General features: G+C 63.1%; 3 protein-coding genes across 3 annotated transcripts; all 3 read left to right on the top strand.

Annotated features, from left to right (window-relative positions):
- Nucleotides 1–2345: 2345 nt before the first annotated feature.
- Nucleotides 2346–4109, top strand: LOC308654758 (sperm motility kinase 2B-like; the record flags this gene model as incomplete). The annotated part of the gene is made up of 1 exon (XM_081304406.1): nt 2346–4109. One exon carries the CDS (start codon nt 2346–2348, stop codon nt 4107–4109), a length of 1764 nt encoding a protein of 587 aa, XP_081160532.1.
- Nucleotides 4110–8137: 4028 nt separating this feature from the next.
- LOC308654759 (sperm motility kinase 2B-like) lies at nt 8138–9895 on the top strand (the record flags this gene model as incomplete). Its single annotated transcript, XM_081304407.1, has 1 exon — nt 8138–9895. The coding sequence occupies one exon, from the start codon at nt 8138–8140 to the stop codon at nt 9893–9895; it is 1758 nt and encodes a 585-aa protein (XP_081160533.1).
- A 4028-nt stretch (nt 9896–13923) lies between these two features.
- Nucleotides 13924–15681, top strand: LOC308654760 (sperm motility kinase 2B-like; the record flags this gene model as incomplete). The annotated part of the gene is made up of 1 exon (XM_081304408.1): nt 13924–15681. The coding sequence occupies one exon, from the start codon at nt 13924–13926 to the stop codon at nt 15679–15681; it is 1758 nt and encodes a 585-aa protein (XP_081160534.1).
- Between the last annotated feature and the right edge of the window lie 2203 nt (nt 15682–17884).

A 17884-nucleotide genomic window follows, 5' to 3' on the forward strand; every position in this document is an offset into this window, starting at 1 on the left:
GTGTTGTGGTCCTTCAGGAGGGTGAGGCCCTGGGGCCCTGGCTCCCCGAGGGGATGTGCGCCTCAGGGCTGGACCTCCTCTGGCCGGCAACTAGGCCCTGGTTCTACCCTCTGCACCACACGTGGTCGCGCTTGGTCTCAGGTGTGCTCATGCACACACCCACCCCCCACCCCCCCCACACAGAGACACACAGAGACAGACACAGACACAGACATGTCACGGAGGGCAAGGTGGTGACTGCCTTTCTACTTGTGGGTTGGGGAGGCCGAGCAGGGGCATTGCCAGTTCAAGACCTGCCTAGGCAAGGGTGTGAGATCCTTCGTCGAAGACACTAGAAAGGGCTGGGAAAGTGGCTCAGGAGTCGAGCGCTGGCCCCCGGGGCTTGGGCAGCCAGGTAGGGCCGCAGATGCATGGGCAGCCACAGGTGGGGCCTTTTCCGTCCCTGTCCGTCCCCTCCAGCTTGGCTCTGGGCCCAAGGTGGGGCGTCAACATGCCCGCCATTCACTCCTGGCCCCTCTCGGCCTGTGAGCAGCAGCAGCAGCATCAGCCTGAGGAGCACAAGCTTTCAGGGCAGGTCTCCATAACTAGAACCAAGGAGGAAAGAAGGGAGGAGAGCGGGGAAAGGGACTGAAGGGGTGAGCCCAGTCCTCGGCCCTTTCAGCCGTGTGGTGTGGGGACACGGCAACAAGGTCCCTCGCTGGAAGGAGAGAGCGAGACCTCCCTGGACACCCGGCCTCCTGGTGCCTGACACGTGGACGCCTCAGGTCCCAGAGGGGGGAGCGGTCAGTCTGTGAGGTTCCAAAGGAGCCAGCCCAGGCTCTGTGGACAGAGCAGCGGAAGGGACCGGGGCATCAGGGACGCCTCCGTCTCTCTGCACCCCAGGATGGGCACCTGCTGGCCCTAGGGTTCTTGGCTGGCAGGTTCGGCCTTCATCCCTGGAAGGAGACCCACCCTCCTCTCTCTCTCCTGTGGGCTGCAGGAAGGGTGCTGGCGAGTGACCTGATAGGACCTTGTGGGGCAATGATGAGGCAGGCGCCTGCCGTGGCTCCCACATCCCACAGAGGTCGGGAATGTGGTCCTGGGGCTCAGGGGGCAGAGCGACCCGCGACAGCGTCCTGGCGTGAGTGGACTGCTACCACTGTAAGGGTCCGGCGGAGCATCGGAGAAAGAGACCACACAAGAGACTGGCTCCATGCAATTGGCAAAAGGGGATTTATTAATTCAGCATGCTGAGGTTCCAGGCTCACTCAGGAAGATAGAGCAGCCCAGAGCCCAGAGCAGAGGTCAAGCAGAGCTTAAGTACACTTTTTCGAGAGGGCGGGGGGCTTTGCATACATCAGAACAAATCATCATGAGGCGCGGGAAAATTGAACAACAACTCCGAGACAGGATTAGTCCATTCATTGGCGGGAACAGTCTGGGCAGGGGTGATTGGTCACTCCTAAGCGGGGTACACATTTAAACTGATTGATTTGGGGGCCTAGATGCTTACGTGCCGAGCTACTTGGAGCCCTTAGCTATGAAACAACCAGGGGACCAGGAGAAATATTTACTGGGCAGTTCAGGTATTGTCCTAACAGCTACAGGGATTACAGGTTCCGGGGGTAGCAGAGGAATTTTAACAATACCTAGTCTTTACTTTTTAGCCCCGGCCTTGCCATTTAGAAACTTTACAATGCCCGGTCTTTTACACTTTAACTCAGACTTTTGCAGCTTAGAATCAGCTTAGAAACTTTACCTTTACACCACGCTCTGGACGCCAGTCTGTCCGAGTTGGAGGAGACGGGCGCTGAATGGCTCCAGGGGACCTGGGCTGGGGTCTTCACGGGGCGAAAGCCACGACAGAGTTGTGTACTGGCGAGGCACGGGCCCCGGGGCCTGGTCCAGCTCCTCCTTTCTCAGCAAGGAGAGGTCGGGGTCCCGAACACACGGGAGCACCGAGGTTCCACAGGCCCTCCTTGTTGTGACCAGGAAGGTGGCCAAGGTCCCGGAGGCGCGAGTGGGAGATGCCACCGTGGGCCACCCCCCGGGTGTGAGCGGGCCACTCCTGGCTGTGACCTCACAGGGGCCAGCATTGTGAGGGACTTGAGCCAGCGGGGATTTAAGGCCCGGCCGAGGCCGGGAGCTTGTCCACAAGCACAGGAAGCTCTAGGCAGTGACCTGTGGGACTCCCATAGTTAGCGCGTTTGGTGGTTGGTGGTTTGGTGGTTCTGGTTGCGGTCTCGGGTTGGTTCTTTGATTTGGGGCTTTCTGTTGGGCTTTGTTGTGTTAGTTTTGCTTGTGTTCTTTGCTTTGTTTGTTGTGTTTGTTTTTAGCCAGCGGCCTTAGTGGGCGTGGGGCCGAGGATGTCTAGAGAGAGCAGTGAGCGTAGTGCGGTGCAGAGGGTGTGGCGGGACCTCGCGGCCAGCTCCTCCTTGGAGGAAGCCCTCACGGGCCGCTATGAGCCCCTGGGGGTCGTCGGGCAGGGCAGCTTTGCCAAGGTCTTCCTGGCCCGACACATCCTGACGGGGACGAAGGTGGCCGTGAAAGTCCTGCGGAAGGGGGCGGGGGGCACCTTGTCCTGGGTCTTGTCGGAGCTGGACATCATGAAGGGCTTGGAGCACCCGCACGTGGTGCAGCTGCTGGAGATCGTGCAGACCCCCGGCACTGCCTACGTGGTGATGGAGCACATGGCTGGGGGCCAGCTGGGCCAGCACATCCCGGAGGTCGTGGGCCTGTGGGAGGACGAGGCCCGCACGCTGTTCGGGCAGGTGGCCAGCGCCGTGGGCTACTGCCACGCGCAGGGCATCGCGCACCGGGACGTGAAGGCAGACAACGTGCTGCTGGATGCCGCGGGCCGCGCCAAGCTGTGCGACTTCGGCCTGGCCTGCAGGTTCAGGGCCGGAGAGAAGCTGGGCCTGCTCTGCGGCACCGTGGCCTACTGGGCCCCGGAGCTGCACCGGCGAGAGCCCTACGACGGCCCCGCGGTGGACGTCTGGAGCCTGGGTGTCCTCCTGGTCCTCATGCTCACGGGCTGCGTCCCGTTCACCGGGGACAGCTATGCGCAGGCCAAGGAGCAGGTGCTGCAGGCCAGGTACCACCTCCCGTTCCACCTGTCCGACGAGGCGCAAAGCCTGGTGTCCTGGATGCTGACCCTGGAGCCCGCGCACAGGCCCACGCTGCAGCAGATCCTGGGGCACCCGTGGCTGAGCCAGGATGGGGAACGCTGCCCGAGTCCTCCCGCTGAGCTGCTCCCCAAGCGCCCGGACACCTCCATCCTGCTGGCCATGCTGGACCTGGGCTACGGGCTGCAGGAGACCTGGGTGTCGGTGGCGACGCGCCAGTTCAACGAGGCCATGGCCACCTACCTCCTGCTGGGCCACCAGGAAACCCGGGGGGCGGGCTGCCAGGTGCGGCTGCAGATACCTGGGCAGCCACAGGTGGGCCCTTGCCCGTCCCTGTCCATCCCCTCCAGCTTGACTCTGGGCCCAAGGTGGGGCGTCAGCAGGCCGGCCATTCGCTCCTGGCCCCCCTCGGCCTGTGAGCAGCAGCAGCAGCAGCAGCAGCAGCAGCAGCAGCAGCAGCCTGAGGAGCTCAAGCCTTCAGGGCAGGTGGGCAGCAGGAGAGCCAGCCTGCCCGCCATCATGCTGTGCAGCCTGTCGGCCAGCGTCCCTACTGCAGGCCCCACGGCCCCTCTGCCCGGGTCCTCCCAGGCCCTGGCACCGGATCCAAGCTCCAACTCCACCGAGCAACCCCCTGCTGGCACCAGGACCCCTGGCCTGAGCCGTGACACTGCCAGGGGATGGAGGGGAGTGTTCCGGGGGATGGCCACCTGTCTGGCGAGGCTGTGCTGCTGCGTGCAGGCCCCCAGGACCGGCTCCGGACGCTCCAACAGAGTGGCTCCCGCAGCTGGAGGGCCAGCGCCACCACCACCACCACCACCCAGGGACCCCCCGGGGCCTGCCCCCACCAGAGGTCAGGCCCTCAGAAGATTCTTCAAAAACAGAGTGGCTCCCGCAGCTGGAGGGCCCGTGCCACCACCACCACCAGCACCCAGGGACCCCCCGGGACCTGCCCCCACCAGAGGGCAGGCCCTCAGAAGATTCTTCAAAAACAGAGTGGCTCCCTGACTATCGCCCAGCTGAGACGCCCACGGAGCCAAGTAGGTGGAGCCCTGCTGCCTTTGGTCTCACGTGTGCCTTGATGAGTGTCGTTTCAAAGGATGGATGGACACCCTCTGCCCTTGGGGGGTGCCACCAGGGTTAGGTCGACCGCGGTGCCACAGGGTGGGCGACTCTGACTCCTAGCCCCTCTCTGTGTCCACAGACAGGTGGCACGGGGTCTCCCTCACGAGGGCCAGCTGCTGGAGTGAGAAGTGCAACCTGCCCTGGCCGCCGCCTCCCGGACCCCTCAGGCAGGAGGACACCTGAAGACACCCGGACACCAGTGGGCCCCTGCGCCCCACCCGGATCCCACGTCAGGGACTTCTCCTCGTACACGTGCCCCGGCCCTGCTCTCCTCTGCTCTCTCTCCCACCCTCTGGGGCAGAGATGCTTCCCAATAAGCTCTTCATCCATTCCCGAGTCCCACGGATCTTGGAATAAATTGGGTGCTCCGTGGGGATCAGCTGTTGCGTTCCTTGGCCGCCTCCTGGCAGCAGTGGGAGAGTGGGTGGTGGTGTCACAGTGGGGAAGGTGTAAGGGAGCAGTGACCACAGAGCCCTCTGGAGGTCCCCAAGGGCAACACGTGACCCAGAGTGGTCCCAGGGGAGGAGACTCTGACTGAGGGGAGGAGGCTGGGTGGGGGGCGGGGAGAAAGGCAGACCTTGTGCCTGACCTGACACTGATGGTGCCCGGTCACCACATTCGGAAGTGAACCATGGACAGGAGGAGCCACCGGCCCAAGCCCATCCTGGGGTGACACCCAGATTGGCATGAGGAGGGCCCCGTGTCACAGATTCCGGGGGCAGTCAGGGTAGAGCTGTGGGTGCCTCCCCTAGAGAGGCTTGGGGGCTGCCGCTTGCTCCCTCCTCTGAATGTACCTGCCAGGGGCTGGCTCTTGGCCTGGTGAAGCTTTATCCTCTCTAGGTCTTTGGCTGTGCGGGACCGTCCCTGTGAGCGTCCTGACCCAGGGACGGGCCCTTCAGCCTGCCACCCCGAGCTCCCCAGGGCTGCTGAGCAGGGAGCAGGACCACCTGGCGGGGGAGCTGGGGCGCAGGTGTGGGCAGGGGAGGGTGTGTGGCCAGAGCCCCCAGCCCGCAGGAGTGGAGGGCTGGCTGGGAGGAGCTGTTTTCTGGGTCTAGTGTTTGGAGTGAACCTCTCAATTCCCATCCCTTCAACTCGGGGTGTGGGCTCTGCCCCCCTTTCTTTGCCATCTCTGTGGGGTTTCCATTTGACGTGGGTCAGAGATCCCAGTCTGATGTGAATGGAGGGCAGCCTCCCTTCCATCCTGTACTAGGTGCGGACCCCACCCCCTCCCCCTGGGTCTCTGATGTCACAGAGCCACCCGTGTGTTCCTGGTGGGTTTGGTACCGCAGACCCTCCACGGAGTCTTCTGAATTGGTCCCTTCCCCGGGGACAAGAATCGTGAGGCCAGCTTTTGTACTTGCCAGGAACAGACCTTTCCAGAGACCCTGTGTCTTCACCCATCTCTGAGTCCCTGCCTAAGGTCGTTCAGTCCACCACCAGGGACTCCTCTCCTGAAGGGCAGGTGCAGGGGAGACCGAGCCCCTTGCCTTTGGTTTCCCAGGGCCGTGGTTGGAGGAGTGTGTTTCTCCAAAAGTGCTGCTGAGACTCCCCTCCCTTTGAGGGTGTGGTGTTGTGGTCCTTCAGGAGGGTGAGGCCCTGGGGCCCTGGCTCCCCGAGGGGATGTGCGCCTCAGGGCTGGACCTCCTCTGGCCGGCAACTAGGCCCTGGTTCTACCCTCTGCACCACACGTGGTCGCGCTTGGTCTCAGGTGTGCTCATGCACACACCCACCCCCCACCCCCCCCACACAGAGACACACAGAGACAGACACAGACACAGACATGTCACGGAGGGCAAGGTGGTGCTGCCTTTCTACTTGTGGGTTGGGGAGGCCGAGCAGGGGCATTGCCAGTTCAAGACCTGCCTAGGCAAGGGTGTGAGATCCTTCGTCGAAGACACTAGAAAGGGCTGGGAAAGTGGCTCAGGAGTCGAGCGCTGGCCCCCGGGGCTTGGGCAGCCAGGTAGGGCCGCAGATGCATGGGCAGCCACAGGTGGGGCCTTTTCCGTCCCTGTCCGTCCCCTCCAGCTTGGCTCTGGGCCCAAGGTGGGGCGTCAACATGCCCGCCATTCACTCCTGGCCCCTCTCGGCCTGTGAGCAGCAGCAGCAGCATCAGCCTGAGGAGCACAAGCTTTCAGGGCAGGTCTCCATAACTAGAACCAAGGAGGAAAGAAGGGAGGAGAGCGGGGAAAGGGACTGAAGGGGTGAGCCCAGTCCTCGGCCCTTTCAGCCGTGTGGTGTGGGGACACGGCAACAAGGTCCCTCGCTGGAAGGAGAGAGCGAGACCTCCCTGGACACCCGGCCTCCTGGTGCCTGACACGTGGACGCCTCAGGTCCCAGAGGGGGGAGCCGTCAGTCTGTGAGGTTCCAAAGGAGCCAGCCCAGGCTCTGTGGACAGAGCAGCGGAAGGGACCGGGGCATCAGGGACGCCTCCGTCTCTCTGCACCCCAGGATGGGCACCTGCTGGCCCTAGGGTTCTTGGCTGGCAGGTTCGGCCTTCATCCCTGGAAGGAGACCCACCCTCCTCTCTCTCTCCTGTGGGCTGCAGGAAGGGTGCTGGCGAGTGACCTGATAGGACCTTGTGGGGCAGTGATGAGGCAGGCGCCTGCCGTGGCTCCCACATCCCACAGAGGTCGGGAATGTGGTCCTGGGGCTCAGGGGGCAGAGCGACCCGCGACAGCGTCCTGGCGTGAGTGGACTGCTACCACTGTAAGGGTCCGGCGGAGCATCGGAGAAAGAGACCACACAAGAGACTGGCTCCATGCAATTGGCAAAAGGGGATTTATTAATTCAGCATGCTGAGGTTCCAGGCTCACTCAGGAAGATAGAGCAGCCCAGAGCCCAGAGCAGAGGTCAAGCAGAGCTTAAGTACACTTTTTCGAGAGGGCGGGGGGCTTTGCATACATCAGAACAAATCATCATGAGGCGCGGGAAAATTGAACAACAACTCCGAGACAGGATTAGTCCATTCATTGGCGGGAACAGTCTGGGCAGGGGTGATTGGTCACTCCTAAGCGGGGTACACATTTAAACTGATTGATTTGGGGGCCTAGATGCTTACGTGCCGAGCTACTTGGAGCCCTTAGCTATGAAACAACCAGGGGACCAGGAGAAATATTTACTGGGCAGTTCAGGTATTGTCCTAACAGCTACAGGGATTACAGGTTCCGGGGGTAGCAGAGGAATTTTAACAATACCTAGTCTTTACTTTTTAGCCCCGGCCTTGCCATTTAGAAACTTTACAATGCCCGGTCTTTTACACTTTAAGTCAGACTTTTGCAGCTTAGAATCAGCTTAGAAATTTTACCTTTACACCACGCTCTGGACGCCAGTCTGTCCGAGTTGGAGGAGACGGGCGCTGAATGGCTCCAGGGGACCTGGGCTGGGGTCTTCACGGGGCGAAAGCCACGACAGAGTTGTGTACTGGCGAGGCACGGGCCCCGGGGCCTGGTCCAGCTCCTCCTTTCTCAGCAAGGAGAGGTCGGGGTCCCGAACACACGGGAGCACCGAGGTTCCACAGGCCCTCCTTGTTGTGACCAGGAAGGTGGCCAAGGTCCCGGAGGCGCGAGTGGGAGATGCCACCGTGGGCCACCCCCCGGGTGTGAGCGGGCCACTCCTGGCTGTGACGTCACAGGGGCCAGCATTGTGAGGGACTTGAGCCAGCGGGGATTTAAGGCCCGGCCGAGGCCGGGAGCTTGTCCACAAGCACAGGAAGCTCTAGGCAGTGACCTGTGGGACTCCCATAGTTAGCGCGTTTGGTGGTTGGTGGTTTGGTGGTTCTGGTTGCGGTCTCGGGTTGGTTCTTTGATTTGGGGCTTTCTGTTGGGCTTTGTTGTGTTAGTTTTGCTTGTGTTCTTTGCTTTGTTTGTTGTGTTTGTTTTTAGCCAGCGGCCTTAGTGGGCGTGGGGCCGAGGATGTCTAGAGAGAGCAGTGAGCGTAGTGCGGTGCAGAGGGTGTGGCGGGACCTCGCGGCCAGCTCCTCCTTGGAGGAAGCCCTCACGGGCCGCTATGAGCCCCTGGGGGTCGTCGGGCAGGGCAGCTTTGCCAAGGTCTTCCTGGCCCGACACATCCTGACGGGGACGAAGGTGGCCGTGAAAGTCCTGCGGAAGGGGGCGGGGGGCACCTTGTCCTGGGTCTTGTCGGAGCTGGACATCATGAAGGGCTTGGAGCACCCGCACGTGGTGCAGCTGCTGGAGATCGTGCAGACCCCCGGCACTGCCTACGTGGTGATGGAGCACATGGCTGGGGGCCAGCTGGGCCAGCACATCCCGGAGGTCGTGGGCCTGTGGGAGGACGAGGCCCGCACGCTGTTCGGGCAGGTGGCCAGCGCCGTGGGCTACTGCCACGCGCAGGGCATCGCGCACCGGGACGTGAAGGCGGACAACGTGCTGCTGGATGCCGCGGGCCGCGCCAAGCTGTGCGACTTCGGCCTGGCCTGCAGGTTCAGGGCCGGAGAGAAGCTGGGCCTGCTCTGCGGCACCGTGGCCTACTGGGCCCCGGAGCTGCACCGGCGAGAGCCCTACGACGGCCCCGCGGTGGACGTCTGGAGCCTGGGTGTCCTCCTGGTCCTCATGCTCACGGGCTGCGTCCCGTTCACCGGGGACAGCTATGCGCAGGCCAAGGAGCAGGTGCTGCAGGCCAGGTACCACCTCCCGTTCCACCTGTCCGACGAGGCGCAAAGCCTGGTGTCCTGGATGCTGACCCTGGAGCCCGCGCACAGGCCCACGCTGCAGCAGATCCTGGGGCACCCGTGGCTGAGCCAGGATGGGGAACGCTGCCCGAGTCCTCCCGCTGAGCTGCTCCCCAAGCGCCCGGACACCTCCATCCTGCTGGCCATGCTGGATCTGGGCTACGGGCTGCAGGAGACCTGGGTGTCGGTGGCGACGCGCCAGTTCAACGAGGCCATGGCCACCTACCTCCTGCTGGGCCACCAGAAAACCCGGGGGGCGGGCTGCCAGGTGCGGCTGCAGATACCTGGGCAGCCACAGGTGGGCCCTTGCCCGTCCCTGTCCATCCCCTCCAGCTTGACTCTGGGCCCAAGGTGGGGCGTCAGCAGGCCGGCCATTCGCTCCTGGCCCCCCTCGGCCTGTGAGCAGCAGCAGCAGCAGCAGCAGCAGCAGCAGCAGCCTGAGGAGCTCAAGCCTTCAGGGCAGGTGGGCAGCAGGAGAGCCAGCCTGCCCGCCATCATGCTGTGCAGCCTGTCGGCCAGCGTCCCTACTGCAGGCCCCACGGCCCCTCTGCCCGGGTCCTCCCAGGCCCTGGCACCGGATCCAAGCTCCAACTCCACTGAGCAACCCCCTGCTGGCACCAGGACCCCTGGCCTGAGCCGTGACACTGCCAGGGGATGGAGGGGAGTGTTCCGGGGGATGGCCACCTGTCTGGCGAGGCTGTGCTGCTGCGTGCAGGCCCCCAGGACCGGCTCCGGACGCTCCAACAGAGTGGCTCCCGCAGCTGGAGGGCCAGCGCCACCACCACCACCAACACCCAGGGACCCCCCGGGGCCTGCCCCCACCAGAGGTCAGGCCCTCAGAAGATTCTTCAAAAACAGAGTGGCTCCCGCAGCTGGAGGGCCCGTGCCACCACCACCACCAGCACCCAGGGACCCCCCGGGACCTGCCCCCACCAGAGGGCAGGCCCTCAGAAGATTCTTCAAAAACAGAGTGGCTCCCTGACTATCGCCCAGCTGAGACGCCCACGGAGCCAAGTAGGTGGAGCGGTGCTGCCTTTGGTCTCACGTGTGCCTTGATGAGTGTCGTTTCAAAGGATGGATGGACACCCTCTGCCCTTGGGGGGTGCCACCAGGGTTAGGTCGACCGCGGTGCCACAGGGTGGGCGACTCTGACTCCTAGCCCCTCTCTGTGTCCACAGACAGGTGGCACGGGGTCTCCCTCACGAGGGCCAGCTGCTGGAGTGAGAAGTGCAACCTGCCCTGGCCGCCGCCTCCCGGACCCCTCAGGCAGGAGGACACCTGAAGACACCCGGACACCAGTGGGCCCCTGCGCCCCACCCGGATCCCACGTCAGGGACTTCTCCTCGTACACGTGCCCCGGCCCTGCTCTCCTCTGCTCTCTCTCCCACCCTCTGGGGCAGAGATGCTTCCCAATAAGCTCTTCATCCATTCCCGAGTCCCACGGATCTTGGAATAAATTGGGTGCTCCGTGGGGATCAGCTGTTGCGTTCCTTGGCCGCCTCCTGGCAGCAGTGGGAGAGTGGGTGGTGGTGTCACAGTGGGGAAGGTGTAAGGGAGCAGTGACCACAGAGCCCTCTGGAGGTCCCCAAGGGCAACACGTGACCCAGAGTGGTCCCAGGGGAGGAGACTCTGACTGAGGGGAGGAGGCTGGGTGGGGGGCGGGGAGAAAGGCAGACCTTGTGCCTGACCTGACACTGATGGTGCCCGGTCACCACATTCGGAAGTGAACCATGGACAGGAGGAGCCACCGGCCCAAGCCCATCCTGGGGTGACACCCAGATTGGCATGAGGAGGGCCCCGTGTCACAGATTCCGGGGGCAGTCAGGGTAGAGCTGTGGGTGCCTCCCCTAGAGAGGCTTGGGGGCTGCGGCTTGCTCCCTCCTCTGAATGTACCTGCCAGGGGCTGGCTCTTGGCCTGGTGAAGCTTTATCCTCTCTAGGTCTTTGGCTGTGCGGGACTGTCCCTGTGAGCGTCCTGACCCAGGGACGGGCCCTTCAGCCTGCCACCCCGAGCTCCCCAGGGCTGCTGAGCAGGGAGCAGGACCACCTGGCGGGGGAGCTGGGGCGCAGGTGTGGGCAGGGGAGGGTGTGTGGCCAGAGCCCCCAGCCCGCAGGAGTGGAGGGCTGGCTGGGAGGAGCTGTTTTCTGGGTCTAGTGTTTGGAGTGAACCTCTCAATTCCCATCCCTTCAACTCGGGGTGTGGGCTCTGCCCCCCTTTCTTTGCCATCTCTGTGGGGTTTCCATTTGACGTGGGTCAGAGATCCCAGTCTGATGTGAATGGAGGGCAGCCTCCCTTCCATCCTGTACTAGGTGCGGACCCCACCCCGTCCCCCTGGGTCTCTGATGTCACAGAGCCACCCGTGTGTTCCTGGTGGGTTTGGTACCGCAGACCCTCCACGGAGTCTTCTGAATTGGTCCCTTCCCCGTGGACAATAATCGTGAGGCCAGCTTTTGTACTTGCCAGGAACAGACCTTTCCAGAGACCCTGTGTCTTCACCCATCTCTGAGTCCCTGCCTAAGGTCGTTCAGTCCACCACCAGGGACTCCTCTCCTGAAGGGCAGGTGCAGGGGAGACCGAGCCCCTTGCCTTTGGTTTCCCAGGGCCGTGGTTGGAGGAGTGTGTTTCTCCAAAAGTGCTGCTGAGACTCCCCTCCCTTTGAGGGTGTGGTGTTGTGGTCCTTCAGGAGGGTGAGGCCCTGGGGCCCTGGCTCCCCGAGGGGATGTGCGCCTCAGGGCTGGACCTCCTCTGGCCGGCAACTAGGCCCTGGTTCTACCCTCTGCACCACACGTGGTCGCGCTTGGTCTCAGGTGTGCTCATGCACACACCCACCCCCCACCCCCCCCACACAGAGACACACAGAGACAGACACAGACACAGACATGTCACGGAGGGCAAGGTGGTGACTGCCTTTCTACTTGTGGGTTGGGGAGGCCGAGCAGGGGCATTGCCAGTTCAAGACCTGCCTAGGCAAGGGTGTGAGATCCTTCGTCGAAGACACTAGAAAGGGCTGGGAAAGTGGCTCAGGAGTTGAGCGCTGGCCCCCGGGGCTTGGGCAGCCAGGTAGGGCCGCAGATGCATGGGCAGCCACAGGTGGGGCCTTTTCCGTCCCTGTCCGTCCCCTCCAGCTTGGCTCTGGGCCCAAGGTGGGGCGTCAACATGCCCGCCATTCACTCCTGGCCCCTCTCGGCCTGTGAGCAGCAGCAGCAGCATCAGCCTGAGGAGCACAAGCTTTCAGGGCAGGTCTCCATAACTAGAACCAAGGAGGAAAGAAGGGAGGAGAGCGGGGAAAGGGACTGAAGGGGTGAGCCCAGTCCTCGGCCCTTTCAGCCGTGTGGTGTGGGGACACGGCAACAAGGTCCCTCGCTGGAAGGAGAGAGCGAGACCTCCCTGGACACCCGGCCTCCTGGTGCCTGACACGTGGACGCCTCAGGTCCCAGAGGGGGGAGCGGTCAGTCTGTGGGTTCCAAAGGAGCCAGCCCAGGCTCTGTGGACAGAGCAGCGGAAGGGACCGGGGCATCAGGGACGCCTCCGTCTCTCTGCACCCCAGGATGGGCACCTGCTGGCCCTAGGGTTCTTGGCTGGCAGGTTCGGCCTTCATCCCTGGAAGGAGACCCACCCTCCTCTCTCTCTCCTGTGGGCTGCAGGAAGGGTGCTGGCGAGTGACCTGATAGGACCTTGTGGGGCAGTGATGAGGCAGGCGCCTGCCGTGGCTCCCACATCCCACAGAGGTCGGGAATGTGGTCCTGGGGCTCAGGGGGCAGAGCGACCCGCGACAGCGTCCTGGCGTGAGTGGACTGCTACCACTGTAAGGGTCCGGCGGAGCATCGGAGAAAGAGACCACACAAGAGACTGGCTCCATGCAATTGGCAAAAGGGGATTTATTAATTCAGCATGCTGAGGTTCCAGGCTCACTCAGGAAGATAGAGCAGCCCAGAGCCCAGAGCAGAGGTCAAGCAGAGCTTAAGTACACTTTTTCGAGAGGGCGGGGGGCTTTGCATACATCAGAACAAATCATCATGAGGCGCGGGAAAATTGAACAACAACTCCGAGACAGGATTAGTCCATTCATTGGCGGGAACAGTCTGGGCAGGGGTGATTGGTCACTCCTAAGCGGGGTACACATTTAAACTGATTGATTTGGGGGCCTAGATGCTTACGTGCCGAGCTACTTGGAGCCCTTAGCTATGAAACAACCAGGGGACCAGGAGAAATATTTACTGGGCAGTTCAGGTATTGTCCTAACAGCTACAGGGATTACAGGTTCCGGGGGTAGCAGAGGAATTTTAACAATACCTAGTCTTTACTTTTTAGCCCCGGCCTTGCCATTTAGAAACTTTACAATGCCCGGTCTTTTACACTTTAACTCAGACTTTTGCAGCTTAGAATCAGCTTAGAAACTTTACCTTTACACCACGCTCTGGACGCCAGTCTGTCCGAGTTGGAGGAGACGGGCGCTGAATGGCTCCAGGGGACCTGGGCTGGGGTCTTCACGGGGCGAAAGCCACGACAGAGTTGTGTACTGGCGAGGCACGGGCCCCGGGGCCTGGTCCAGCTCCTCCTTTCTCAGCAAGGAGAGGTCGGGGTCCCGAACACACGGGAGCACCGAGGTTCCACAGGCCCTCCTTGTTGTGACCAGGAAGGTGGCCAAGGTCCCGGAGGCGCGAGTGGGAGATGCCACCGTGGGCCACCCCCCGGGTGTGAGCGGGCCACTCCTGGCTGTGACGTCACAGGGGCCAGCATTGTGAGGGACTTGAGCCAGCGGGGATTTAAGGCCCGGCCGAGGCCGGGAGCTTGTCCACAAGCACAGGAAGCTCTAGGCAGTGACCTGTGGGACTCCCATAGTTAGCGCGTTTGGTGGTTGGTGGTTTGGTGGTTCTGGTTGCGGTCTCGGGTTGGTTCTTTGATTTGGGGCTTTCTGTTGGGCTTTGTTGTGTTAGTTTTGCTTGTGTTCTTTGCTTTGTTTGTTGTGTTTGTTTTTAGCCAGCGGCCTTAGTGGGCGTGGGGCCGAGGATGTCTAGAGAGAGCAGTGAGCGTAGTGCGGTGCAGAGGGTGTGGCGGGACCTCGCGGCCAGCTCCTCCTTGGAGGAAGCCCTCACGGGCCGCTATGAGCCCCTGGGGGTCGTCGGGCAGGGCAGCTTTGCCAAGGTCTTCCTGGCCCGACACATCCTGACGGGGACGAAGGTGGCCGTGAAAGTCCTGCGGAAGGGGGCGGGGGGCACCTTGTCCTGGGTCTTGTCGGAGCTGGACATCATGAAGGGCTTGGAGCACCCGCACGTGGTGCAGCTGCTGGAGATCGTGCAGACCCCCGGCACTGCCTACGTGGTGATGGAGCACATGGCTGGGGGCCAGCTGGGCCAGCACATCCCGGAGGTCGTGGGCCTGTGGGAGGACGAGGCCCGCACGCTGTTCGGGCAGGTGGCCAGCGCCGTGGGCTACTGCCACGCGCAGGGCATCGCGCACCGGGACGTGAAGGCGGACAACGTGCTGCTGGATGCCGCGGGCCGCGCCAAGCTGTGCGACTTCGGCCTGGCCTGCAGGTTCAGGGCCGGAGAGAAGCTGGGCCTGCTCTGCGGCACCGTGGCCTACTGGGCCCCGGAGCTGCACCGGCGAGAGCCCTACGACGGCCCCGCGGTGGACGTCTGGAGCCTGGGTGTCCTCCTGGTCCTCATGCTCACGGGCTGCGTCCCGTTCACCGGGGACAGCTATGCGCAGGCCAAGGAGCAGGTGCTGCAGGCCAGGTACCACCTCCCGTTCCACCTGTCCGACGAGGCGCAAAGCCTGGTGTCCTGGATGCTGACCCTGGAGCCCGCGCACAGGCCCACGCTGCAGCAGATCCTGGGGCACCCGTGGCTGAGCCAGGATGGGGAACGCTGCCCGAGTCCTCCCGCTGAGCTGCTCCCCAAGCGCCCGGACACCTCCATCCTGCTGGCCATGCTGGATCTGGGCTACGGGCTGCAGGAGACCTGGGTGTCGGTGGCGACGCGCCAGTTCAACGAGGCCATGGCCACCTACCTCCTGCTGGGCCACCAGAAAACCCGGGGGGCGGGCTGCCAGGTGCGGCTGCAGATACCTGGGCAGCCACAGGTGGGCCCTTGCCCGTCCCTGTCCATCCCCTCCAGCTTGACTCTGGGCCCAAGGTGGGGCGTCAGCAGGCCGGCCATTCGCTCCTGGCCCCCCTCGGCCTGTGAGCAGCAGCAGCAGCAGCAGCAGCAGCAGCAGCAGCCTGAGGAGCTCAAGCCTTCAGGGCAGGTGGGCAGCAGGAGAGCCAGCCTGCCCGCCATCATGCTGTGCAGCCTGTCGGCCAGCGTCCCTACTGCAGGCCCCACGGCCCCTCTGCCCGGGTCCTCCCAGGCCCTGGCACCGGATCCAAGCTCCAACTCCACCGAGCAACCCCCTGCTGGCACCAGGACCCCTGGCCTGAGCCGTGACACTGCCAGGGGATGGAGGGGAGTGTTCCGGGGGATGGCCACCTGTCTGGCGAGGCTGTGCTGCTGCGTGCAGGCCCCCAGGACCGGCTCCGGACGCTCCAACAGAGTGGCTCCCGCAGCTGGAGGGCCAGCGCCACCACCACCACCAACACCCAGGGACCCCCCGGGGCCTGCCCCCACCAGAGGTCAGGCCCTCAGAAGATTCTTCAAAAACAGAGTGGCTCCCGCAGCTGGAGGGCCCGTGCCACCACCACCACCAGCACCCAGGGACCCCCCGGGACCTGCCCCCACCAGAGGGCAGGCCCTCAGAAGATTCTTCAAAAACAGAGTGGCTCCCTGACTATCGCCCAGCTGAGACGCCCACGGAGCCAAGTAGGTGGAGCGGTGCTGCCTTTGGTCTCACGTGTGCCTTGATGAGTGTCGTTTCAAAGGATGGATGGACACCCTCTGCCCTTGGGGGGTGCCACCAGGGTTAGGTCGACCGCGGTGCCACAGGGTGGGCGACTCTGACTCCTAGCCCCTCTCTGTGTCCACAGCCAGGTGGCCCGGGGTCTCCCTCACGAGGGCCAGCTGCTGGAGTGAGAAGTGCAACCTGCCCTGGCCGCCGCCTCCCGGACCCCTCAGGCAGGAGGACACCTGAAGACACCCGGACACCAGTGGGCCCCTGCGCCCCACCCGGATCCCACGTCAGGGACTTCTCCTCGTACACGTGCCCCGGCCCTGCTCTCCTCTGCTCTCTCTCCCACCCTCTGGGGCAGAGATGCTTCCCAATAAGCTCTTCATCCATTCCCGAGTCCCACGGATCTTGGAATAAATTGGGTGCTCCGTGGGGATCAGCTGTTGCGTTCTTTGGCCGCCTCCTGGCAGCAGTGGGAGAGTGGGTGGTGGTGTCACAGTGGGGAAGGTGTAAGGGAGCAGTGACCACAGAGCCCTCTGGAGGTCCCCAAGGGCAACACGTGACCCAGAGTGGTCCCAGGGGAGGAGACTCTGACTGAGGGGAGGAGGCTGGGTGGGGGGCGGGGAGAAAGGCAGACCTTGTGCCTGACCTGACACTGATGGTGCCCGGTCACCACATTCGGAAGTGAACCATGGACAGGAGGAGCCACCGGCCCAAGCCCATCCTGGGGTGACACCCAGATTGGCATGAGGAGGGCCCCGTGTCACAGATTCCGGGGGCAGTCAGGGTAGAGCTGTGGGTGCCTCCCCTAGAGAGGCTTGGGGGCTGCCGCTTGCTCCCTCCTCTGAATGTACCTGCCAGGGGCTGGCTCTTGGCCTGGTGAAGCTTTATCCTCTCTAGGTCTTTGGCTGTGCGGGACCGTCCCTGTGAGCGTCCTGACCCAGGGACGGGCCCTTCAGCCTGCCACCCCGAGCTCCCCAGGGCTGCTGAGCAGGGAGCAGGACCACCTGGCGGGGGAGCTGGGGCGCAGGTGTGGGCAGGGGAGGGTGTGTGGCCAGAGCCCCCAGCCCGCAGGAGTGGAGGGCTGGCTGGGAGGAGCTGTTTTCTGGGTCTAGTGTTTGGAGTGAACCTTTCAATTCCCATCCCTTGAACTCGGGGTGTGGGCTCTGACCCCTTTCTTTGCCATCTCTGTGGGGTTTCCATTTGACGTGGGTCAGAGATCCCAGTCTGATGTGAATGGAGGGCAGCCTCCCTTCCATCCTGTACTAGGTGCGGACCCCACCCCGTCCCCCTGGGTCTCTGATGTCACAGAGCCACCTGTGTGTTCCTGGTGGGTTTGGTACCACAGACCCTCCACGGAGTCTTCTGAATTGGTCCCTTCCCCGGGGACAAGAATCGTGAGGCCAGCTTTTGTACTTGCCAGGAACAGACCTTTCCAGAGACCCTGTGTCTTCACCCATCTCTGAGTCCCTGCCTAAGGTCGTTCAGTCCACCACCAGGGACTCCTCTCCTGAAGGGCAGGTGCAGGGGAGACCGAGCGCCTTTCCTTTGGTTTCCCAGGGCCGTGGTTGGAGGAGTGTGTTTCTCCAAAAGTGCTGCTGAGACTCCCCTCCTTTGAGGGTGTGGTGTTGTGGTCCTTCAGGAGGGTGAGGCCCTGGGGCCCTGGCTCTCCGAGGGGATGTGCGCCTCAGGGCTGGACCTCCTCTGGCCGGCAACTAGGCCCTGGTTCTACCCTCTGCACCACACGTGGTTGCGCTTGGTCTCAGGTGTGCTCATGCACACACCCACCCCCCCACCCCCCACACACAGAGACACACAGAGACAGACACAGACACAGACATGTCACGGAGGGCAAGGTGGTGACTGCCTTTCTACTTGTGGGTTGGGGAGGCCGAGCAGGGGCATTGCCAGTTCAAGACCTGCCTAGGCAAGGGTGTGAGATCCTTCGTCGAAGACACTAGAAAGGGCTGGGAAAGTGGCTCAGGAGTTGAGAGCTGGCCTCAGCAACCTTCCAGCTGCCAGGTGATGATTGGCTCATAGGGGCCCCAGCAAACTTCTAGTTGCCACCTTATTGGCTCCCCTGCGGTGATGCTCATTGGGCTGTTTCCTGGCCCTTTCAGACCATGGAGCTGCTCATTGGGGGACT

Source organism: Spermophilus citellus (genome assembly GCF_964194105.1).
Source record: "Spermophilus citellus genome assembly, chromosome: 8".
NCBI lineage: Eukaryota > Metazoa > Chordata > Mammalia > Rodentia > Sciuridae > Spermophilus > Spermophilus citellus.